The sequence below is a fragment of the Xenopus laevis genome, chromosome 1L, assembly GCF_017654675.1.
Source record: "Xenopus laevis strain J_2021 chromosome 1L, Xenopus_laevis_v10.1, whole genome shotgun sequence".
NCBI lineage: Eukaryota > Metazoa > Chordata > Amphibia > Anura > Pipidae > Xenopus > Xenopus laevis.
In genome coordinates this window covers 177483831-177510423 of record NC_054371.1, presented here as the reverse complement: position 1 = coordinate 177510423, position 26593 = coordinate 177483831, and the positions used below count along the sequence as shown (strand labels likewise).

The 26593-nt window shown below is 42.0% G+C and overlaps 1 protein-coding gene across 1 annotated transcript in view; it reads left to right on the top strand.

Moving 5' to 3' along the window:
* The first annotated feature begins 19838 nt into the window (after positions 1–19838).
* Positions 19839–26593, top strand: part of LOC108716930 (transmembrane protein 116) — a 30681-nt gene continuing 23926 nt past the window's right edge. Inside the window, exons 1-2 of the mRNA XM_018263523.2 lie at positions 19839–20250; positions 25780–25826. Of these exons, the coding sequence (XP_018119012.1) occupies positions 20176–20250; positions 25780–25826 (122 nt within the window). The 5' untranslated portion in view covers positions 19839–20175. The remainder of the gene's footprint in view (positions 20251–25779; positions 25827–26593) is intronic.

Here is a 26593-nt window from a genome sequence, read left to right as displayed (position 1 = left end):
CAAAAGATTATTATTATTAAAAAGAAAAAACCAACACCTGTAGCAAGAAAGCTTACTGCTTGTGACTATGATGTTTGGGTAAGTGATTTGTGGGTTAGGAAGAACTCAACACGCACCCAACCCTAACCCACAAATCATTACGTACACTGTCCCTAATCCGCAAAAAGTTGCCGTTGTAATGACCCGTACCAGTATCTTCTCGCTCTGTACGCTAATTCTGTGCACACTGGTTTCAAGACAGGGAATCTTTGGGATCAGGAAGGAGGGTACATCCCCAGTCCCACCCTGCAATGGTCACCTAAATTTTAACCTGAACTCACCTCACCCACGAATTTTGGTTTAACCCGAACGTCACTGGTTTGGACGTACCATATATTTGAAACAAGAATTGTGTGCGTACTGTAACTACTGTTGCTATTAGGAGGAAGCCTGTTGATATATTTTCCTTGAAGTCACATGCTTTTGTCACAGGTGAGTCATTTGTATAGAACAAATATATCTGATTGGTTTAGTTTGGCAGGACTTTCCGCACTTTCATATTTCTGTTTATGAGACCGCTTTTGTGTACTAGTAAATTGGGTGTGCCATGGAATTTACACCTTTGCCATTTTTTTCTTTCTTTGTTTCCTTTAAGGTATTCCCTTATGAAGCTAAAGAAAACTGATGCCGGTGAAAGGTTTCAGACATACAAATGATCTACAGAACATTACACGAAAGTGTAATTCACAGGGGGTGCCAATGTGTGGATTTCCCAGGGATGCATTGTGACAGCTCAAGAACGTTTGCATTCCCTCACAATATTGTTCCAGTATTGATAAAATACTGATAAACCATTTGGATAATAAGTTGAGTAGTGAAAGGGGCTCTAAACCCAAAAATGAATTAATGTAAACTTACTCAATTTGGTCCATTTGAGCATTTTTGCGATTTACATTGATGTTCTGTTTTACAGGTTTCTGAGATAGTAATCTCATTCGTTTTACACTGCTAATACCGAGTCCGACAGCTAAAACACCCTCGGAACTCCTTACAATATCCTTATATTTGACGTTATATTTTAAAGTTAATCAGAATTTCACTGTCTACAAAAAGATAATTTCAAGATAAACTCTTTTTAATATAACTTCTAAATAATTATCTCTAGAGTAAATGGCAGCATTATCATTCTATTTTTACAAAACCCAGTTGATGAGGTCATTATTATAGAGAATAGAATGTATGCCATTCCTTACAGAAATAAGAAGAGTTCTCAGGCTGTCCATTACACCTGGCTGCTGGACTAGCAGACCACTGGCCAATTTGCCTGCCAGTGTGGTCATTTTATCTATACACACCAGTATCCAAATGAGCCCATACTTGCCCTCATCCCATTGCTTGGCAGTCACCTGAATGGATGAATTATCATCTTGCCCATTAATCCCATTTTTTTTTAAAACTTCAGTTTTATTTGCAATATTTGAAAAGAGAAATGGTCATGCAATGACATTTATGACAACATAGGGATATGATTTCTCACACGCAGGTGACATCCCAATATGAATAATACAATTGCAGATAAAATCAACCTCAAACAGATAAACATGTCAGCTATCAGTTCAAGTACAGAAAATAAATGGGAAAGGAAAAGAAAAAAAATACACAATGTGTTAGCAAAAACTCGAGATGCTATCAAGGTTGGTTATAGGTGTCCATGAATGTGTACCATTCACCCCAAATAACATAATGCAACTCCAAAGAATTATCTCTCTCTGCCGCCCCCCTTTCCATGTTACCTCTAGTGCTGATTTGATTCAAGCATTCTTGCAGCGTTGGTGTTGAAAACATGAAACAGCACTTTCTTAGTGGTTTTGGCAATGCGTATAGGATAAATTTGTAGCAGGGCCATTTCAGGAACCATAGGGAGTTGTTGTGTGAGTAGTTGAGAAATCACCCGAAAGAGATGTTGCCAAAAGGTGGAGATTATGCGGCAGTCCCACCACATGTGGAGCAAAGTACCCTCCTGTCCGCACCCTCTCCAGCAATGCTTGGGGTAAGTTGGTCCCATTAATCCCATTTTGACTGAAGATCATATATACAGTATTATTATAGCCTTATAGATTTACCAAAATATCCATTCACAGTCTGCATGATTCTAATCATAAAACAGGTCATTAAGTTTCATAAACACAAGCAAAACGTATCTAGTATGGTTGTAAACTGTAACATTACCTGCATGCGTGTAATGTCTATATTATGGAAGTTTACAAATAGTCAGTATTATTCAATGTAAAATATCAGGTTATTTTAGGGCAGTAATATATGCCCATATGTTCCAGTAAATGTATGCGGAAGTAAGGCAAAGTAAACTTTTCTTATTTGTTTATTTATGTTTTATAATAACCCAAAATCAATGTTCATGGTGGAGCTGTCAAGACTAGCTTAGCTTCATAATGCCTTCTTTAAGTGTGTGTGTTTTCAGTAAAGTGTCATCTGTTTTTATTAGACAAGTAAAGGTACTGTTTAATGATTCAACCTTGTGTCACTCTCCCCTACCAGCTGGCATGTTACATACTAGAATCCTGAAGGAACTTGAACAGTTGGGGAGCTCAGATTATATTGCAAATTTCTTGAGGCACTGGCACATTTAATAATTTCAAAGACTTTTACTCAATCAACTTTTTATATATCTGTCATCACAGTAACATTGTATAGCCACAAGCACTACTGTTATATTAGGTCTCTTATGGGGGCATGCCAGGAGTTCACTGTTCTCTACATAAATGTGATGATTGGTGGATATGGAAAGACTGGGTAGCATTCTAATTGCTCGGAGCAGAACAAAAGAGATAGAAGCCCCTTTTGTTACACAACACTATGATGTTTAGGACCTATAATTGCCCCTGCTCTATTCAAATATCAAAAACAATGGCATACACGTTTTTCCTTCTTGCTGTTATTTTCGTGAGCCACATATGTCATGATGTTATTTCAGTTACATGCAAGAGCAATGGTATATGATGATCACATGTGTTTGATCTTAAAAACCAAATTAACATTTTTGTCAGCTCAAAATAGCACCCCATAGACTTCACGAAAACTATCACCTGACCAGAGGTGAAACAATCATTTTACAGTCAACTCTACTGGCGGCTGCTTTGCCCGCGTTGGAGCCAGATTTGTAGGCTTTTAATATCCAATATCCATTCTAAGTGATGAATTAAATGTTGTGTAAAATGTAAAATATGAGTTTATTAGAAATACATAAGTTATTAGAAATACAAACTTTTGTATATAAGTGCTTAATCTATATTACAATAGGGAGTATGTTACGGAGTCTGGTGGATAGCTAAACTCAATAGAAGTCAAATAAAAGTTACCCTGCAAGAGAGGAGAAAACAAAACTATAAGGAAGTACATTACTGTTAATACACAATGGGCTTTTGCTGTAATCTGTAAAATGTTTCTCCAGTGCAGTAGAGCTGGGCACACAGGCAAATAATCTGGGTATTCTGGAAAGTTTTTAACTATAATGATCAATGCTTCATGATCCTGACATTTTGGTCAAAACAATGTCCTACTGAAATCTCCCTCAGAACTTAGCTTACTCTGATCAGAACTGTTGGTAGAAATGTTTGGTCAATGATCTGATCTAAAGAATGTGCTTATGAACATCAACCCAGCAGAGAACATGGCTCCAATGACACATCGAATTCTTCTGGAGATTTCGGGAAGAATAAAAATATGGACTGCCTTGGCCAATCTGACCCACCATATGTGTAGCCAATAATAATCCTTCTACTTAACTTTTTCCATACATAGGATAAATTGGTATGTTTTCTGAGGTCACATTTTTAACAGATATTTGTCCTATTTGGCCTCCAAAATGGCGAGCCAATATACTCCTGATACAATCGGGTATAGACCATGTGATAGGAGCTTTGTGTCCTCCCAATCAATATGTTATCCTTCTTTGGTCAGATATTGATTGGGAGGCCATAATTTTGGACCAATATATTACTTGCTATTTGCTAAAGCATGTAAAGCATGGGTAACTGAACTGGGGCAATTCATCTATGTCACAATAGAAGTCTGAAATTACTGCCAAGAACTTTCCTTTGAGCAACGTTAATTATCATTTCAAGGAAATGGTTTCTGATATCTAAATCTTTGTTTGCATATGCTGTTTTTAAGGTTGCTGTAGATCAATAGTTATTAAACTATTTGTATGGTTAATAATAACACATACAAACAATTTTAAAACCTTTTGTTTTATTTTAATTGTATATAGAATTGCATTTTCTTTGATTATGTTAGAAAAAAATAGTTTTTGTGTGGAGATCCCCTTTAAACAGAAACTCTGGTAGAGTGAAAATCATGATACAGTTGAAACTGCGGCAAATCAAAATAAATCTGATGACAAATGGCATCCTTTAAAAAAAACTATAGAAATGTTTGTTACCTTACTTGAAACAGAGACTCTCCTTACTCCTTAAAAATCAATAAACATGACTCATATCAACACTTGCTGTACGATACCATTGATACTATATCACATGCCCAGACAGAAAAGATTTATGTTTGAGCTTCCAGTACCATAAAAGTTTTATAAGTCATAAAAAAAGCCTTGATACACCCACTCTACGTAAAAGCAGCAGATGGCCTCCCCTGAACTGCTCATGCAAATGTGTCATTGCTCTGTTATATTACTACTCTAAAACATTCATAGTAGTTTCATAATGTAGAACTAAGGCAATTCTATGCCCATATACAGGTGATTATCTAATACACAGAGTCATCTCATTCCTGTCATTGCTGTTTCGTTTCCATAGAAAAAACTATCTAAAGGAAAATTATACTGGTGAGAACCAATATACTTGTAACATTTCTATATAAAACCAACCCTGGTTCCAGTCTTTAACATCACTGAAGGAGAACATGCAAATGTCTCCCTATTGATATACGTTTGTCACTTGAGAGGCATTGGGAGACAAAGGACATGCTATGTATGAGGAAACATTCCTTACTGTCTGATTCATACAGTACCTCCCTGCAATGGTTTCAATTACAGAAATGAACATTTTATAAAGTGAAATATTCCTGTGTTATGCTAAACAGTACGTATTGCATTTACTGTAGTGTGTACAGGGATGTGTCTGTCCTGTTAGGTTCTTGTCCATCACGAAAAGACAGAGAAACTGAACAGAGGAATTTCCTTGGACTAAACTTAATTAAAGTCATTTTAAAATGGAAAAGTAATTCTTAGCAACCACTCAGAATCTGGTTTTCATTAGTTTTACTGCAATTGAACAATCAGAGCTAATAGCTGACTGGTTGCTATGGATTACTTGCATTATTTGCAAGTGCCCCGTATTTACAAGTGTGCCTGAAGATCCACAATTCCCACAACAGCTAGCATCAATAGTCACATCGTAATTGCACCTAAAGAATGACGCACAGATGCCATTTTGACACAATGTGTTGAAAAGTGTTGTAATGCAAATGCACGTGTTTTGACAAATTAGGCACAATTGCATCAGGCGCATCTGCTGGATAAAAACTAGGGCTGGAACTAGGGGTAGGTAGAAGAAACACATGACTAGGGCGCCTACTTCGAGCCCTCATCCCAGGCAACCAGCTGATCTCCTGGCTGCCAGTTTGTCTCCTAATTCTTTAGCCGGTGTCAGCATGCATGCATGCTCATGTGCACACTTCCCTTTAGCTCCGTTACCATGCATGAGCTCTCATTTGCGTGCATGCCGGGTAGGGGGCAAGCTGCCCTGCTTAGTAGCCTAGAATGCCCAGCTGGCTGGGCCTGGCACTGATAAAACCCATGGACACTTGCATCTGAAAATACACTTTTTCACACTGTACTTGCTTGATATTTAAAAGGAAATTATCCATGATAAATATGGATTTGGAACGTAACATATGTTGTCTTTTTTGTATGTCTTTTCTTACTATGTATATCATGGCTACTCATATTTCTGACAGATACCTCAGAGAACTGTTATTAAAGCTTCTGCACATGCATAAATACCAATATATACATGTGCATATATTTATGTGTGGAATAACATGCCTATGTATTTTCTGAACATTATCATCATCATTAGTGGCTTACTGGTGTGCTGATACAGAACTGTCTGGACCTGAAATTGATTCCTAATTATCCTAACTATCATCACTATAACAATTATCAATCATTATTGTCATAGTGAAATCACATTTGCTCTCTATGGTTCCATTGTGCATGTCTAATGCCAGAGACACATTTAATAAGCAGAGCTTTAAAATATGTAAAAGCGATCAATTCTTATAAATAGGTTATAACTCCCACAAATCTCTTCCACTAACATGAATAATGATGGACTGGCAGGCATGATACAAAATACAAAATGAGAAGGGACGTGGGTGCACTCCAAGACTAAGTAAAAATGTGCTTAAATACAATTGAAGTGCTAATGATTCGGCCAATAAACAGTGATGGGTGAATTTATTGGCCAGGCGCAAATTCGCTGCAAATTCCTGCGATTCGCCGTCAGGGAATAATTTGTGAAACCGCCACAAAAATTCGTCAACAAAAATTCAGTGGCATCAAAAGAAAAATGGACACCGGCGTCTGTTTTTTCAGACGCCTGCGCAATTTCGGCAAAAACGGACGCAGACGTCAAAAAAGGGACGCCAGCATCAAAAACGGAAGCTGGCATCAAGAACGAATTTCGCAAATTTTACGGCCAAGTGAAACACCCCAAATTCGCCCATCACTACCAATTAATCAATGCGCACTCACTGGTCCCCTGTCTCATAAGTAATTCAGTATAAATGCAAGTTTCAGTCTGAGGCCTAGGTTCTCCCTCACCAAATGCTTTTGCGACTTTTAAGAGAGAGAGACTGCCCAAACCAACACCCATTTTTTAAAAGCATTGGACCACCATTTGTTTAAAGAGGCGGGTGTGGGGGTGCTGTAGCCTGTAGCTGCAGGCTACGCTTCCATGTGGTTTGTAGCACCCTCACAACCACCCATTTAAACAAATGGTGGTCCTATGCTTTTAAAAATGGGTGTTGATTTGGGCAATCTCTCTGAATGGAATTACTAAATTACTTATGAGACGGGGGACCAGGGACTGTGCATTGATTAATTGGCTAAATCAGTAGTACTTACATTGTATTTAAACATATTTTTTACTTAGCCTTTGAGTGCACCCACAACTCTCCTCTTTTGTATCAGGCTGGGCATGACCAAACCGTCTAGGTATATATTGGCACTAACCCTATTTACCTGTGAGCCACAAGCAAATGTAAGAAGAGAGGAGCAACGCAAGCATGAAAAAATTCCCTGGGGGTGCCAAATAAAGGCTGTCATTGGCTATTTGGTAACCCCTATGTGGACTGGCAGCCTACATGAGGCTCTATTTGGCAGTACACCTGTTTTTAATGCAACCAAAAGTTGTCTCCACACCTGGCTTTCATGTTTAGTTTTAAAGGACTTTTATTATACAACTTTTTGGGTGACAGGTTCTCTTTTATACACAGGTTCTCTTATATATAAACCAGGCAGGTGAAATTTTGTGGAAGCTGTTACAAAGGAAAGCTTTGCGCCATCCCAAATCTCAAGTATGTGCCAGAAAGTGGGACCCGATGCTAGGTAACACAATTATAGATAGTGCGGGAGGAGGGGGCATATGAGAAGGGCAGTGACCTCAAAGAAGTGCAGAAATTAAATTGAGGCAAAGAGGTCGGTCAGGCAATATATGATTGACAACTTAGGTATTTAAATTAATTTATAACAGGTAAGAATGTTTTAATAAAAAAAATTGGGTTTCATGTTTAATTTGAAAGTGCCTTTTATTATACAGCTTTTTGGGTGACAGGCCAGGCCTTCTTATTTCCTGACAGAATGTTTAGAAGCTCTGTGTTAGGAAGGAGCTATCTTGCAATGATGGCTTCTCGGAAAGTGCACAGTTTCCTTAAGTTGTACTGATTAGAAGAAAGCACAGTCAAGACCACCCAACTATATAGGGTTAGTGAACAGTAGTGTAACTAGAGGGGGGCGGGCCCTGGTGCGTGACGCGCAGCCGGGCCCCGCCCCCCGTACGGCCACATTTTCTGTGGCGCACATGCTGCCAGAGGGGCCCTGGCCCGCTTGCACCCCCTGCTCCCCCGGTAGTTCTGCCTCTGTTAGTGAACATCCTTTTAATTACAAAAATATGATGTAAGGAGTGTAATAAATGTTCCACTATTTTCTGCCCTGTGTATGGGGCCCTCCAATTTATCTGCTCATTTATGAGGCCCTCTGACAAAAGTGTGATGCCCGAGGCCTGGGAATCTGGCATCTTGACTGAGGCTAGAAGTAATTAATAAAGTTATTTCCTCTTCTATCTCATTACCTGAATTGTGGAGGAGATGCTTAAGCCTATTGTCTCCACACACATATTTTGTTGGACTTTGGGGAAATGATGGAATGACTGATTGCCACATTTTACCAAACAAATGTTTTTACCCATGTCCCAGACAATAAGATTGCTGCAAACATGCAGCATGATGTAAGGAGTGTAATAAATGCTTTGCATGATAAAAGAAAAAATGTAATTCTGTGAAACATCCCAAAATACAATAACGGGGTATTATCAATGATTTTAGATATTGTATTGTACTTGTAAATGTAATTGCAATTGATAGCAGTATTTATTTATGTATTATCTAGCAGAATTCAGTTCTCTTCCAGGTCTACTAATCAACTGGCTTCTGCTACATTGTTTCATGGGTCAGAACCAGAAGTGCCAATATGACAAAGAGCCAGACAGATTCTGCTTTTAATAAAAGCAGAAAATATTTAATGTATATTGGAATTTTGCTTAGTAATACATTTTCTTTTATTATATAAAAAGCAGGTTTTGAGCAGCAACATCCTTTAAATGCATGTGTCTAGAATTCCCTGGTTCATATTTCACTTCCTTCTAAAAAATCAGAACCACTTCTGCTTAGCATCAGCATAACCCTAACAAACATGATTAAAGCTCGCCATACATTTTTTAAAAAAAATTTGTTTCTTTTTAACGAAAAAAAACCACCAACACAGGTTAAACTTTTAATTCGCAAAGCTTTTATTAAGAAATGACTTAACAATTCTCTGCATGCGCTCCTCTTCTGAAACAGCGACAGGGCCATTTCAGAAGAGGAGCGCATGGCAACATGGCGACGACCCATTGGGCGGCGCTCGATTTCTTCTCCCTGGCTATCTCCTATAGAAGGCAGGGAGGAGAAATCGAGCACCGCCCGATGGATCGTCGCCATGTCGCCTTTTCAGAAGAGGAGCGCAAGCGGAGTATTGGTAAGATATTTCTTAATAAAGTCTTTGCTAATGTAAAGTTAAATGTGTGTTGGTGGGTTTTTTTTCGTCAAGGGCAAACAAATTTTTTATAAAAAAAAAATTCATGTTACTGTTCCCTTAAGCTACCGATTCAGCCCAATCAGACCAAGTCGGAAGCTATGTTATAAGCAAATGTTATTTTTCTCTCCCTAACCACCAATTTTCTCTCCCTAACGACCAGGGGCTAAATGATCAAATTAGCCCAATTTGGCCCAAAAGATAGGTGTCCAAATTGTGCAAAGATCGTTTTCCCAAGTCGCCCGAATTTGCCTCATGAGGAAACTTCGGGTGACTTCGGAATACGAATCGCCGCGTGTGCCATGTTGCAGGCGATTTTTCATTATAGCCGGCAGAAGACAGGGGGAAGCCGTTCGGGGAGATTAGTCGCCCCAAAGAAGAGATGATTAGTCGCCAGGCGACTAAATTTCCCGAATCACCAGGTGTGCCCTGACCCTTACAACCTGCTTAAGTTAAAGTTACAGGGTTTAGGGTTAGTCCACACGAGCAGATTCAGGAGATTTAGTTGCTTGGCGACTAATCGCCTCTTCTTCTGGGCGACAATATCCCCGAACTGCCCAGAAGAAGAGGTGATTAGTCGCCAGGCAACTAAATCTCCCCGAATCTGCTCATGTGGACTAACCCTTAGGGTAGGGGCACACTGGGCGATTCAAGGGAGATCTAGTCGCCTGCGACTAATCGCCTCGTCTTTGTGGCGATCAATCTCCCCAAACGCCTTCCCTCTGTCTTGCACCGGCTATAATGAAAAGTCGTCTGCGTTATGGCATGCGCGGCAATTCGTATTCTGAAGTGGCTGAAGTTGCCTCACGAGGAAACTTCAGGCGACTTCGGAATACTAAGCGTCGTGTGTGTCATGCCACAGGTGACTTTTCATTATAGCCGGCGCAAGACAGAGGGAAGGCGTTCGGGGGGAGATTGATCGCCGCAAAAACAAGGCGATTAGTCGCCAGGCGACTAAATCTCCCCGAATCACCCAGTGTGCCCATACCCTTAGGGGCACACTGGGTGTCGCCTCACTGAGACAACTTTGGGCGACTATTGAAAATGCATCGTTGCATGTGCATTAGCGCAGGCGACTTTTCATTGTAGCCTATGGGAAAACACGCTGAGGCAGTTAGGGGAGATAGTCACTCAGAAGACGAGGCGATTAGTCACCAGGCGACAATCTCCCCGAATCTCCTCATGTGGACTAACCCTTAGGCTAGGGGCACACGGCGCGATTTCGCCGCGATTCTGCGCTGGCGAGTTGTCGCTGCGTTTTTTAAGCCGAAATAGCTTTGCTAACTTTGGCGCTGGCGTCAATGCAAATCGCGGCGAAATCGCTGCGCTAATTCCCACGCGGCGATTCTTTTTCTACTGTCGCCCGGAAACGCCCAGCGAGGCAACTTCGGACGACAATAGAAAACGAATCGCCGCGTGTGAATTAGCGCAGCGATTTCGCCGCGATTTGCATTGACGCCAGCGCCAAAGTTAGCAAAGCTATTTCGGCTTAAAAAACGCAGCGACAACTCGCTTAGAGCAGAATCGCGGCGAAATCGCGCCGTGTGCCCCTACCCTTAAAGTTAGGTTCCTGAGGCACTGGGAGATTAGCTATCTTGACCAAAGCTACAAGTAATTGATAAAGCAATTTACTCTTCTATCCCATTAGCAGAATTGTGGAAGAGCTGCTTAGACCTATTGTCTCCACACACAGACCTACTAATGGTTCCTTTTGTTTAGCCTATAAGCCCAGTTGTTAGATCAGTGAAATGATCACATAAGTGGATGGCCACATTTTACCAAATCAATGACTTGACCCATGGCTCAGACAATCAGATTGCTGCAAAGATACAGGCCAGTCCTGCTCCAGATTGGTTGATGATTCCAAACACATGCAGTTGATTAGATCAGAAAGATACCATGTAGATCATTTATAAACAATGGGCAAATCTGCACCTGGCCAGTTACTCCTGGAAACCAGATGTTACCTTTTAATGATCAAAGTGCAGCTGTCTGAAAAAAATGACCCACTGGTTGCTGTGGGTTTCTTCCCATGTGCAAATCTGCCCAGTGTTTATAAATTAATCTATTTTTGGTTATATATATATTCATAGCCAAAGACCAGTAGTGTACAGTCAGCTTAATGAGCAGGGGTTTATCTGGAACTGACTGCATTCATGTTCACCAGTGCATAAGTGATGCTAACATTACCCCAGGGTTAATAGTGCTCTGACTATGAAAGGCTATGGTTCACTTGCCCTATGACGTGTGATAAGTTCCTTCTTACTGATGTGTTTGGAAATCTGCCACCAAGTCATGTCATTTCATTGTCCCTACAACTAAGGTGCCATAGCTGTAGTGTAGTTTGCTCAGTAGTAGGACAACTTTTACTAGACTAGACCACATAGAACATGAATGATGAATGAAACTATTGTTTTGCAAATACTGACTGGTGTAAAACTATTTGGTCCATATATAACACCTGATATACCTTACCCCATCCCAGTTATATCACGGCCACGAGCTCCTTCTCTCTGGTGCAAATTCAAACAGTACAGAACTCTTACTCCTATACCCAAAAACCCAGTTAATTTTTCCTGTGCTCTCTGGAATGCCAGATCTGTCTGCAACAAGCTCACCGCTATACATGACCATTTCATTGCAAATTCCTTTAACCTACTCGCACTTACTAAAACCTGACTTTCTCCTACTGACACCGCCTCACCTGCTGCCCTGTCCTATGGGGGCCCTACACCTTACTCATACTCACAGACCTGGAGGTGGGGTAGGTTTGCTTCTCTCTCCCCGCTGTACTTTTAAAGTTCTTCCACCTGTTCCCTCCCAATCATTCTCCTCATTTGAGACTCACTGCATTAGGCTCTTTTCTCCTGTTTCACTCTGCATTGCTGTTATATATGGACCACCAGGACCAACTGCACAACTGCTGCCTGGCTTCCTTACTTTCTTTCATCTAACATCCCATCCGTCATATTAGGTGACTTTAATATACCCATTAACAACATTAACAACTCTTCTGTCTCTAAACTTTTTTCACTAACCTCCTCCCTAGGCTTATCTTTGTGCTCAGACTCCCCCTCTCACTCCAATGGTAATGCTCTGGATTTCATATTTACCAGACTCTGTTCAACCACCAATTTTACTAACTCACCATTTCCCCTCTCTGATCACAATATGCTCACATTTCAACTCTCACTAACTCCCTCCTCACCCCCTGCTATTCCCCAAACATGTACTTACCGTGACTTGCAAGCTGTAGACGTGTCACATCTCTCTTCTTCCTTTGACTCTCTTCACTCTAATATCTCAGGCATCTCATGTCCTAATGTGGCTACCTCTGTCTATTATAGTACTCTCACCACTGCCCTTAATGAGCTTGCTCCTATAAAAACTAAACATTCTAGACCCAAACCACTTCAATCTTGGTATATTGCTAATACAAAAGTGCTCCAAAGACACTCACGTGCATTTGAGCGTCGCTAGCGCAAATCCTGTTCAGAATCAGACTTTTTGAGCTACAAATCTGCCCTGCGCTCCTATAACACCAGCCTCTTCCAAGCCAAACAAACATACTTTACTTCACTCATTAACTCCCTTTCTAAAAAACCAGCACAACTTTTCTCCACCTTTAAGACTCTCCTTTCCCCTTCTCCACCCCCTCCATGCACATCTGTCTCTGCTCAAGATATTGCTGAGCACTTCAAAAACAAAATTGACACTATCAGAAGGGACATTACACTACTCAACCCCCCTAGACTTCCACCACCCTCCCTCCACACTCCCCAGTCTCTCCTGTGCTCCTTCACCCCTGTCACTGATGAGGAAGTCTCAATTTCCTCAAAACTTCTCAATACCAATCCTTGTCTAATCAAAGCCTTAACTCACCTATTTAATCTTTCGCTCTCAACTGGACTGTTTCCTTCTCAACTAAAACATGCTCTTGTCACCCCCATTCTGAAAAAAACCCTCTCTTGATCCCTCCAATCTTGACAACCTCCGACCTATCTCTCTGCTACCTTTCATCTCTAAACTACTTGAGCGCTTAGTCTACAACCGACTAACATCATTCCTCACTGATAATAACCTGCTGGACCCCCTACAATCTGGTTTTAAGCCACAACACTCCACGGAAACTGCCCTGACTAATGACCTCTTAACCGCTAAAGCCAACAATCATTTCTCACTACTAATACTGCTTGATCTCTCAGCCGCATTTGACACTGTAGATCACCCTCTCCTCCTCCAGTCCCTCCATCTGCTTGGCCTTCGTGACACAGCCCTGTCCTGGTTCTCTTCTTACATCACCAATCATTTCTTCAGTGTCTCCTACAATGGAGTATCATCTTCTCCCCTACCTCTTTCTGTTGGAGTTCCTCAAGGCTCTGTCCTGGGACCATTACTATTCTCCCTCTATACTTCCTCCCTCGGCAAATTAATCAACTCGTATGGTTTCCACTGCCACCTCTATGCTGACGATACTCAGATCTATCTCTCATCTCCTGATCTCAACCCAGAACTCCTAACTCGCGTCTCCTCCTGCCTGTCCGCTATCTCTACCTGGATGTCGCAACGCTACCTTAAATTAAACCTCTCTAAAACGGAAATGGTTCTCTTTCCTCCAACTAACACCAGTAACATCCCAGAAGTATCCATCATAGTTAACAATTCCACTATCACCCCCTCTCCCCATGGCTGTTGCTTTGGGGTTATCCTAGATTCTGCCCTGTCATTCACTCCTCATATCCAGTCACTTATTAAATCATGTCACTTCCACCTAAGGAACATATCCAAAATATGATTATTTATCAACCAAGATGATGCCAAAATTCTTATTCACTCTCTCATCATATCGCGTCTAGACTACTGTAACTCTCTTTTAATTGGCTTTCCCCTCCAGAGACTGCCACCTCTCCAGTCCATAATGAACACTGCTGCGAGACTCATACACCTCAGCAACCGCTCCTCCTCTGCCATGCCATTCTGTCAATCTCTGCACTGGCTTCCGTTACCTTTCAGAATAAAATTCACATTAATGACACTGACTTTCAAAGCACTTCATAACTCTGCCCCACCCTACATCTCTGAACTCATCTCTATATACTCACCCAACTGCTTACTGCGCTCCTCTACTGACCTGCTACTCAACTCTTCTCTCATTACCTCCTCACATGCTCGCATTCAAGACTTTGCAAGGGCTGCACCCCTCCTCTGGAACTCTCTCCCACGGTCTGTCCGACTTTCTCCCAACCTTTCTGCTTTCAAGAAGTCTCTTAAAACACACTTCTTTCGAGAAGCCTACCCTCACTCTGCTTAACTACCAAACGCAACACCACATACAGTACCACATTTCTCACCCACTTAATTCGATCTTGCCCACTCCCACACATTGTGTATTACTCCCTTCCCTTTAGAGTGCATGCCTATGCATATGGCCTTCCTCGCCTTTTTGTACCTGTATTGATTGTGATGTATGTAACTCCATATGTTCTATGTATATAATTCATTTGATTTAGTTGTAAAATCACATTTACTTTACAGTGCTACGCAATATGTTGGCGCTATATAAATACATGTTTATAATAATAATAATAATAATAATAATATTCTGCAGTCTTCTTTATGGGTTATATTAAATAAGATGGCCAGTAATTACTCCTTTTAGCATGTAAGGTGGCCATACATGGGCCGATTAAAGCTTCCTACAGACAGTCTCCTCCAAGGGGCCTACCCAACATGTACATAATAATCTATAGTCTGGTCATTTCCCTATGGGACCAGACTTTAAATTATATCCTTATAAACAGTGCGTTCTGACGTCAGAACGCGCCTTTTATAACAGGGGTCCCCGGACGCCGAATATGACACAGTGTGTCCAAATTTGACGCCGCCGCGTTCAAATTGACGAGCCCGAATTAGATGCCAGCGCACCCGATTTGGACACCAGCGACCACAATTGGACGCCGACCCCCCTCCCAATATTTCACACAAAATTGAGATTATAATGCATGGTCACATAACTCCTCGCTGACATAATATCTTCATAAATTACAGTAGGGGGTACATTATCCACTATATAAACTTGTTTATAGACTAAGCTCTTTGAGTGGCATGTGCCAATTACACCTACATTCTGCTTCTATTTGCTTTAACACCATAGGGTTAACAATCTCTTAGCTATTTAACTTTCACTTAAATTTCCCAGCCATGACTTTATTGGCTGTTTTCCCACTTTTACAGTCCCTAGCAGTCATTAAAACTGTTCCTAGCTCTTGATGATTAGAACTGTTTTAGGTTCCCATAGTAACGCCTAACTAGGTGCCACTTCCTTTAAAATGGAGTTGATTGACAATACACGCTCCCACTGTTATTTGTTAGTTTCACATAACAGGTGGTGTTTACACCATTTGTTTTCACCATATTGCTAAAATTGTACTCTATCTGGTGTTAATTACACAGATGATGGGAAAACAAATGATGGGAAGCAGATTGAGACGTGCTCTTGATAAAACACTAATAAAGATTAATGTCACTAATAAAGAAATGGCATGCCTTATAAAGATTTTTTTTATTCAAACTGAGATTTTGGCATTTCAGAGGAAAGCACCTCCTTTTAGGTAAACTTACAGGAAATACTAGCAGACATCTTGCCTTTGGTCTTTCTGTTTGATACACTAGTCAGATGTGCAGTGTATCCTGCTAATATGTTTGTTTTTACATTTACATTTATAGCATGTGTTTGTCCCAGTTCCTGTTTCATTATCAGCTGCTAATCATCTTTTTAATAAATTTATCTGTTTTTTTATTTTATTTATTGCTCTGTTAAATGTTAACCCGGTCAAATGCTAACCTGGTCAAACTGTATCCCATGTAAGTCACTAAACTCTTGCCAAGAACTGCATCTGCTGGGATCAGGTATTGGCTGGGGCTTATGGCAGCAGCTCTCAAAATATGGTTTGTTTTTTTTTGCTTTGACTGTTCAGCGCTGTGGACACCTGCGAGCTGGCGGCCGGTAACTGTTCAGTGCTGTGGACATCTGCGAGCTGGCGGCCAGTTACTGTTCAGCGCTGTGGACATCTGCGAGCTGGCAGCCGGTTACTGTTCAGCGCTGTGGACATCTGCGATCTGCCGGCCGGTTACTGTTCAGCGCTGTGGGCCAGGAACATCCCTTTCTTCCCGGATCTGCACCTAACCGACCAGGTGGCTCTGTTGCAACGAACCCGGAGTTAGCTGCTCAGTTCTCCATGCCCCTTCATGTGGCCCCTCTCCTGGCTGCTGAATACACACCCTGCGGCAGCAGCAGCGCAGGAGGAGGAGTAGGTATCGGCACCGGTTCTTCAAGGCAGGAATGGACGCACTGCCCTCCTCTACTTTCCTGCACCCCTCGTGAATCCAATGGGGAGCCTGCCGACATTGCATTCCTACTGCTGCTCCTGCGAGAATGAAGAAAAGCTGGAGAATGAGATGGCTGCCAAGGACACGCTGTCAGTGAATAGCCAGGGAGGAGAAGTCAAGTGCCGCAGAATGGATGGTCGTTTCTGAAGAGGACAGGAAGTGGAGTTTATGTAAGTTATTTCTTAATAAAGGCTTTGCTATTTTAAACTTTAATTTGTCTTGGTGTTAATTTTACGTTGTATACTAACGAATTTTTGAAAAAATTTTTTTGATGTTACTGGTCCTTTAACATCTGCAAATGATCCACAGTAAGCATCTAACGCCAAAAAATTTTTGGTAAATTTACTACTATACCAAGATATATTGAAACTGGTCCCTCCACACCAGTGCCTGCCAACTTATAGATGCACCCTAGACAGAGTGAGCTCATGTCTAGGGTGCATTTACCCAGTTTTTGTTTTTACACTGAACTGTTGCTTTAACAGCAACAATTAAAAAGGATCTTTAAAGGAGTTGTTCACTTCCCAACACCTTCACCCTCCGTTATTTTCAGATTGTTCACCAGAAATAAAAGCTTTTTCAATTACCATTTTCTATTTGTGACTGTTTTTCTAATATTGACATTTCCATTTTATTTTTCACCTTCATATGTCTTTCAGAAGCAGTTGTGGGAGGTAGTGATGTGTGGGCCGGGCTGATACCCACGGGTCGGTCAGTTTCGGGCTGACATGCATAAGGAATTTGGGCCACGGGCATAATGGGCTGCAGCAAGAACTCGGTCCAAACCTACAGTGCGCTGCTTGAAGCGGTGTCTATTTATGGACACATGCCTGCCTGCCCCATCAGGACGGGGTCACTTCAGGCATGGTTATATAAAGGGAAGCAGAGCGCCGGGTTAGGGTTGAATGCGGGTGCAGAACAGTGGGTTAAGATCGGGTGCAGGTGCAGATAGCCGAGTTAGGGTGGAGTGTGGGTGCAGAGCAGTGGGTTACAGTCAGGTGTGGGGGCAGAGTGCTGGGTTAGGGTCAAGTGCGGGTGCAGAGCAGTTGGTTAACGTTGGGTGCTGGTGCAGAGCAGTGGGTTAGGTTCGGGTGCTTGTGCAGAGCAGTGGGTTAGGGTTGAGTACGGGTGCAGAGCAGTTGGTTAGGGTCGGGTGTGGGTGCAGAGCAGTGGGTTAGGGCCGGGTGCAGGTGTAGAGCAGTAGGTTAGGGTCGGGTGCTGGTGCAGAGTAGTGGGTTAGGGTCGGGTGCAGAGTACTGGGTTAGGGTGGAGTGTGGGTGCAGAGCAGTGGGTTACAGTCAGGTGCGGGGGCAGAGTGCTGGGTTAGGGTCAAGTGCGGGTGCAGAGCAGTTGGTTAGCGTCGGGTGCTGGTGCAGAGCAGTGGGTTAGGTTCGGGTGCTTGTGCAGAGCAGTGGGTTAGGGTCGAGTACTGGTGCAGAGCAGTTGGTTAGGGTCGGGTGCGGGTGCAGAGCAGTGGGTTAGGGTCGGGTGCAGGTGTAGAGCAGTAGGTTAGGGTCGGGTGCTGGTGCAGAGCAGTGGGTTAGGGTTGGGTGCAGAGTACTGGGTTAGGGTTGAGTGTGGGTGCAGAGCAGTGAGTTAGGGTCGGGTGCAGGTGCAGAGCAGTGGGTAAGGGTCCAGTGTGGGTGCAGAGCAGTGGGTTAGGATCGGGTGCAGGTGCAGGGCAGTGGGTTAGGGTCTGGTGTGGGTGTAGAGCAGTGGGTTAGGGTCAGGTGCAGGTGCAGAGCAGTGGGTTAGGGTCGGGTGAGGGTGCAGAGCAGTGGGTTAGGGTCGGGTGCAGGTGCAGAGCAGTGGGTTAGGGTCGGGTGTGGGTGTAGAGCAGTGGGTTAGGGTCAGGTGCAGAGCAGTGGGTTAGGGTCGAATATGGGTGCAGAGCAGTGGGTTAGAGTCTGGTGCGGGTGCAGAGCAGTTTGTTAGGGTTGGGTGTGGGTCTACAATTTGTCGACTCGCACATCACTCCTGGGAGGGGGTCATTGACTGTTCTAAATTGATACATTTAGTTGATACATTTCTTATCTTTGTCCCTGCTGAGCAGAATCTCTGGGTTTCATTAAGGGTAAGGACACACTGGACGATTTGTCGCCAACGTTTTAAAAAAGTAAATCGCGGCGACAAGACGATCGTCTTTTTTGAACAGGGACTCACAGCGACTATTGGCACAGAACGATTTGTATCCCATTACTCTGTGCGGTACGTGCTCCACCCAAACCGGAAACGGTTTGTGCTTCCCGCTGTAACCAGGCGTCTTTACGTTCTTGCGTCATTGCATTCCCATTATAATTTGAATACAATTGCTGCTACTTATCTGTATGTGTGTGCTTGTCTAGGAGATTTCAATGCTTTTCTAAGTACATGCTATTTCTGATAAATCGCTCGGAAAAGGGTCTCAGTGCGTTTTGGAGCTACAGGCGATTCACAAACGCGCTGTGGGCACAGGAGCTGGCGTCTTTCATTTGGTTTTATTCAGAGACAAAACGAGCGATATGTCGCCGCGATTTGCTTTTTAAAAACGTTGGCGACAAATCGTCCAGTGTGTCCTTACCCTAAAGGCAGCTGTTAGAATTGACACAATAGTTGCTAATACTCTAGAGATGCTGCTGAGAAATGTATCAGCTAATGTAGCAAATTGTACCAGAATCTGCTCCTGAATTACTGATCCACCAGACTGAAACAATAAAGACAAAATTAAACTTTAATAATAGAAAAACTGTAAAGAATAAAACCTGGTAAAGCAATTGAAAAAAAAAAGTCTTGAATCCTGGGGAACAATCTGAAAACAACTGAACTGAAAGAAGTGTTTGGAAGGTGAACAACCCCCTTTAAACTGTTGTAATGGAATCACTGGGAGACTTCCAAGTCAGAGCTGATTGTATATATTTCCCTGTTGCAACGTTTTCTGTGTTTCAATGTTTACAATACAGAGTGAGACGTAGTGACAAGTACATGTGCGGGTCTCTTGGCAAAAGTGACGCACAGGGGAAAGCGCAATAAAAACAGGGCGCAACTAATGGAGACGTTGGGGGGGGGGCTGAGGCTGACAGAGCACATAGTAGCAATGGAAAGAGGATGAAGTAGCCGTGTAACAGGGAAGCTCAGTGAGTAACACGATAAATGTACTTTTTGATATTCTGGCAGGCAACCAGGGAAACAAAGGCTTTACCCACTCACACTGGCTTTGGTTATTTCCCCGGGGCGGCCACTTTTTATTGTTAATGCAGACTCAGCCTTATCCCCTCCTGCTTGTCCCCTCCCACTTCATATTTGTAACAGACTCACACTGCAGCCCGGACACAAGTCACTGCCCCGCTGCTGGACACAGAGCTTGCACTCGCTGCTCACTATAGTAGTGTAGTAACACTTAGCGTCCACTTAGCGTCCGAACTGCTGCTGCTGACACCGAAATGGACTTAGTGACTGGGACCGAGTTGCCTCATATTGTGCCTTTGAATGATTCCTCTGTGGGCAGCATGTCTGAGGTGAGTACAGCCTAGTGCCTGGGGAAGATCTATGGTGGGACAGAGGGGCTGCCAACTCCTTCCTTCCAGCAACATGTTCAGCTGCTCTAGACACTTTCATTGTTTCTGTCTGTCTGTGTATGTGTCTAGATTCATATGTGTGTATAGTAATATATGGGTTTATGTATATTAAGTGTGTGTGTGATGTATGCATTTTTATTTATATAGTGCTACTTATGTTTGCAGCACTGTACAGCAGAACAATACATTCATAGAACAAACGGGTCATTACAATAATGGAATGTATGGAATGATATTTCGCAATCGCAAAACGATTTCTGCAACGACATATTTAAACGAAACGCAACAGCAGGTGTCAACGCTAAACTTTGCTTAGCGGTAATGAGTGATGTAATATTCAGCAGCGAATGATTTTACGTTGTGAGCAAAGCTAAACACTCGCAAAAATATAATTTCAAACACTTGCAATTTTAATTACCTTCCCCCTTTAGTGTGAAAGACACAAGAGAATAGTGGTCCCTGCCCCTTTAGAGCTTTCAATCTAAGTATGCGCGTATGTATGTTAACAAATAGGTGTGTGTATGTTTATATGTTATATATATGTGTGTGTGTGTGTGTGTGTGTGTAGAACAGCAATGATCCAGACTACAGCCCAGTGCTCTACTGGGACACCATCTGCTACCCATTAGAAAATTCCCTTTGTTTCTCTTTAATAACTGTTCAGTCCATCTGATGCTGATTTTATCATCTGAGGAATCAGATCTTATCACTTTTTGGATGATTGATATTAGTAATGAAGCAGCAATGCACTTAAGACAAGAGAGCTGCTCGTGTTATATTGTACAGCTTTATTAGGATATGAAGGAGCTTTTAAGAGAAAGAAGAATATATCAGGAAAGGTTGGAAAAATAATGGAACAAAGAACCTAAGTCACTAAACAGGCAAAAGAAAATACGGTACTCCCATGCACAATTGGAAACAGTCCCAAAACTTAATAACATATGTAGATTGTTAGTGAGCCCAAGGCAGAAACCTCATGTTGCTGGTACAGTGGATGTTTGCTAAAGTGCTTATGGGGAAAATAAAGACATTAACAAACAATTAAATGATATTTTATATTAAATGTGGAGGCATTGTCTCCAATAAAAATGTCACTTTGCCTACTGCTTGCTCAGTCCCTGGGGAAATGACAGCTGGAAGGAAGCAGCTCCAGTACAATTCCCATGTCTCCCTATTACTTGCAGGAGAGCCATGTTAGTCTTACATGGACTTACAAGAACGCTCTGGACAAGTTATTTTAATTGTCTTTTTTTCTCTTTCCATCCCGTTAGGAAACATTCCTAATTTTGTTGGAAAACATTTAGTTCAGGCTTTAAATTGCAGTGCAGAACATTGAACTGTATCTGTCACAAGTGCTGCGTTTGTGCATGTGTAAAGTACATTTATAGTGTGCCTTGTAATGGATGAAATGCAGATTAAAGTAGGGCAAGTGCAGGGACATGTATAGGGTGGGGGGAGGAAAGCGGCTGTTGTGCTGTTGCCTGGGCTTGAATGATGAGATAAAGAGAGAATGGAAGGGAGGGGGGCAGGATAAGAAAATGCACAAGGACAAAGTATAGCATACCCTGCAAACTGGTAATAATTATATTTTACTCACTATCCAGTTATTGCTCTTATTTTTATGGTTTAGTTACCAACCTATTCCACAGCACTTTACAGCATTTGTCCTGCCCCAGGGAAGCTTACATCCTAAGGCTAGGGGGACATGGGGTTGTATAGATGACCTGCTTTTCTCATTGTCCTGTATTCAGGATGAGAAAACTGGATCTCTTCCCATCTGCTCCTCCGTGTAGCTCCACAAACAGGCACAGCATTGGCTTGTGTGCAACTACACAGAGCAGATTTTGGTCTGAAAAAGCATATTGGAGTGTTTTTCAGACCTACCCTAAGCCTTATTAGATTCCTACACAATCATACACTCGGGTCAGTTTAATCAGGAGCCAATTAACCTTCCCTATGCTTTTAGGGTGGTGGCAGATGGGGAGATTAGTCGCCCAGAGATAAATCTTCTCTACTGCGGAAGACTAATCTCCCTGAAATGCCTTCCCGCCGGCAAGGATACAATTTACCAGCGGGATAGCATATGAATCAATTCAGACTTCCGAAGTCACCCAAAGTTTCCTCATGAGGCAATTTTGGAAACCTGAAGCGATTTGTATGCCATCCCGTTGGCGATTCGGATTCTTGCCGGCGGGAAGGCATTTCAGGGAGACTCCTGACAGATAATGATCTGGTCAGAATCAAACTGAGGACAACATAAAGGTGACCATACACTTGCAGATTTTAGATGCTAATTCAGGTCCTTTAGATTTGGCAGGTTATCTGCCAGTGAATGGGGCCCTCCGATGAGCCATCTGCTATTTCACATGTTTGTGGCCAGAATATATATAATTATAGATTTTAACAACCCTGTGGAACAGTTTTCCATTACTTGGAGGACTGCATCTGGCACATGTGCTTTGCCCTCTTTCTTTTGTATTAGGATTCCTTGTAGCCCTATCTAGATGTTTGTACAATCTATGAAGACATTTTGGAATGTAGTTAAGCCGGCTCACTGTTGAGTGCCTAGTACTGCTGTGTCCATGCTGATATTGCTTCTGCAGTAACTTCCATTTGTCATTTTGCCAAGTACTGACATGTTAAAAGCAGGTTTTAACCACTGAAGACTGTTTGGGTATTCATTTATGAAGAAGATTATTTTAGCAATATATTAACATCTGTGTCTCAGCTGTTAAACACAACTCAGAGCCTGTAGGTTTGAAAAAGGTTGCACACTTTGTACTTTTGTATCAATATGCAAAAGCATATGTAAAATTTTAAATGATTTTTTCACATCTTTTCATGTACTTTATGAAATTAGACAGATAACTACACTAATTCTGGGCAGTGTCATTCTGTGGCTACTAAAGCAAATAAAGTTCTGTCTTGCATAAAAAAGTGCAAGGGATGAAAACATAATTATACCTCTTTATAGGTCCCTGGTGAGGCCTCATCTGGAGTATGCAGTGCAGTTTTGGACTCCAGTCCTTAAGAGGGATATAAATGAGCTGGAGAGAGTGCAGAGACTAAGTGCAACTAAATTGGTTAGAGGGACGGAAGACTTAAATTATGAGGGTAGACTGTCAAGGTTGGGGTTGTTTTCTCTGGACATGATTACACTTTACAAGTACATTAAAGGACATTATAGACAAATAGCAGGGGACCTTTTTACCCATAAAGTGGATCACCGTACTAGAGACCACCCCTTTAGACTAGAAGAAAAGAACTTTCATTTGAAGCAACGTAGAGGGTTCTTCACAGTCAGGACAGTGAGGTTGTGGAATGCACTGCCGGGTGATGTTGTGATGGCTGATTCAGTTAATGCCTTTAAGAATGGCTTGGATGATTTTTTGGACAGACATAATATCAAAGGCTATTGTGATACTAAGCTCTATAGTTAGTATAGATATGGGTATATAGAATTTAATTAAAAGTAGGGAGGGGTGTATGTATGGATGCTGGGTTTTCATTTGGAGGGGTTGAACTTGATGGACGTTGTCTTTTTTTCAACCCAATTTAACTATGTAACTATGTAACTATTGCTGTGTAGCTAAGAGGTAAATGCACCTAGCTTATCACTGTTACATAATTTCAAGAGCAAGTGCTGACGTTACAGAATACCTGTAGCAGTACATACATACCAGTGTCACAACGGGGAATTCTTAGTGTTTTGAACTGCAGACTCACTGGAAAGCTTGAAAAATAGAATCAGCCTCAGGTACTGGTCTATTTACGTTAACTGTCAAGTTACATCTTTTAAGAGTGAAGATATTTGAAGAATATTAGCATAGTCACAGACTTTTCTAACAATTCTGGCCTTTATTTATGTCCTTTTTCCATTTTGTGTTGCTTCTCAAATTAACGCAACCTTTCCAGACAATAATAAAAAAGAAGGATTTTTGATTTGTCTTATAGGGAAAACTTCGGCAGAGTATCCAAAACTTCTGCAGACGTTTTCCATGTGGGGACTATGAGGTTTACAGACAGTGGAGATTACAAGACATCAGAGTCCTTGCCCACTACATGCTTCTGTCTGCTATAAAGCTGGCCATAGACACAAAGATCTGATCGTACGAATCGAGGATTCGTATGATTTTCGGACCGCGTGTGGAGAGTCCCGACATTTTTCGTCCAGCAGAGATCGGTCGTTTGGTCGATTTCTGTCGGCTGCCGATAATATCTCTGCATGTATTGCCGATCGTACGATTTTCAGAGGGAGACTGTCACTAGCTTTTGTCAGACATAACTTTTGTACGATTGCTGTCAGGGGCAGAACATCGGCTGATCTGTTCTTATGTACTTTATTTGATCGGAATGGTTAGTGGCAGGTCGGAAGATGGGAAAGTCCGATTGTACAATGATTCGTATGATCGGATCTTTGCGTCTATGGCCAGCTTTAGCTTAAAGCTGAGTAGTAGTAGTGTGAGTAGTATGGGAAGGGGGCTCTTGGAGGGTCCAGACCAGTAATCCCCAACCAGTGACTCATGAGCAACATGTTGCTCACCATCCTCATTGGATGTTGCTCTCAGTGGCCTCAAAGCAAGTGCTTATTTTTAAATTCCTGGCTTAGAGGCAAGTTTTGGTTGTATAAAAACCAGGAGTACTGCCAAACAGAGCCTCCTGTAGGTTCCCAGTCCACATAGTGACTATCAAATGGCATATCTCAGCATTTATTTTGCATCACCCAGAACCATTTTTCATGCTTGCTCCCTAACACTTTTTATATCTGAATGTTGCTCGGGGGGTAAAAAAGGTGAGGGATCCCTTGTTCAGACAATAATAATTACACTGGGCTTTCCCTAGAATACTGTGGCAAGCTAAAGGGCTTATCTGACTTATCTATAAGGCCATTTGCCTTCTAAAGCTCTTTGATAGCAGTTTTAGAGAATGATCTGTGCTTTTGGGACACTGTTAAGGTCCCCATAGAAGCAAATACTTTTCGTTGCCAAGCGGCCGATTTTAACAAAATCCGTCAAATTATAGTGAAGTTAGTGGGATTCGAACGATCGTACATCTTACGATTTTTCGTCTGTCATCTGTCAGAAAATTGATCGGCCAGGTTAAAAAATCTTTATCGGTCCCAGTGCAATCTATCTATGTTTGCAGGGCCAAGCAGGCAGCTACCCTCAGTTTTGCTGGCAATATCACCTGAAATGGTCTTTTTAGTTGATGGACACATCGTACATTTAAACGATCATTTCAAGATAATAAAGAAAAGATCTTTTAAAGATCATTACATCTATGGGCAGCTTTATACAGCTTGAATTTTTAAAGCTTTGGGATGTTGGGAACTACACTTATGGACTTTTTCTCAATCTATAGAACAATTGTAGTTGCCATTTCCCTACATTCCTTAAAGTCATAATTCTTACTGAATGTTATTTCCAGTCCTTCCTTTCAAGCACCTAATATTCCTTTCTCTTGTTCTAGATCTACAGTGCTGTCAAATGGACACAGTTTGTCACTACTTTACTAAGGTATGCACATATATTGGTGTATATATATATATATATATCTTTATAAATGTAATGAGATAATATCTTGCATTATATGAGAAGAAATGTCCTTCAACAGATTTCAAACAAGGAACTCCTCTTGTTTATTTACTCATTATGGAGTGTGTGTTAGCACAGCATATAGCCGCCTCTGACTTTATTGTACATGTGAGGAATGGTAGCTTCATTTCCACACTCACTATGATGTGTGGATAAAGGGTTTCTCTGTTTGAAATTTGGTATGTGAACTATTTTTTATTCCATGCATGTGGGGATGCAGAAGTTGACATGTTGTCTGGTGTAGCAATGAATAGTTCTTTAATGCTGTGGTCAGAAACCTGCTTATGTGAGCCCTGGCCTTTCTTAGTTCAGGGCAGAGCTGCCATTGTCTTATCATGCAGACACTTGTAGATCAGAAGTTCTGACAAAACAAACACTTGTGATCAGATGACAATGGAAAACAGTCTGTTGAAATTGTTCCCAATGTACATACACAGATGGGAAGGTAAAAAAGTCCAACCCAGCTATGCAGGTATATGGTTAATAAATCAAGTTGCTTTGTTTTCCGAAGTCGCCCGAAGTTTCCTCGTGAGGCAATTACGGGCGACTTCGGAAAACGAAACACTCCAAGTGCCGGCCCCCAGGCGATTTTCATTTTAGCCGGCGGAAGACAGGGGAAGGCAGATTGGGGAGATTAGTCGCCACGAAGAAGAGGAGATTTGTTGCCTGGTGACTAATCTCCCCGAATC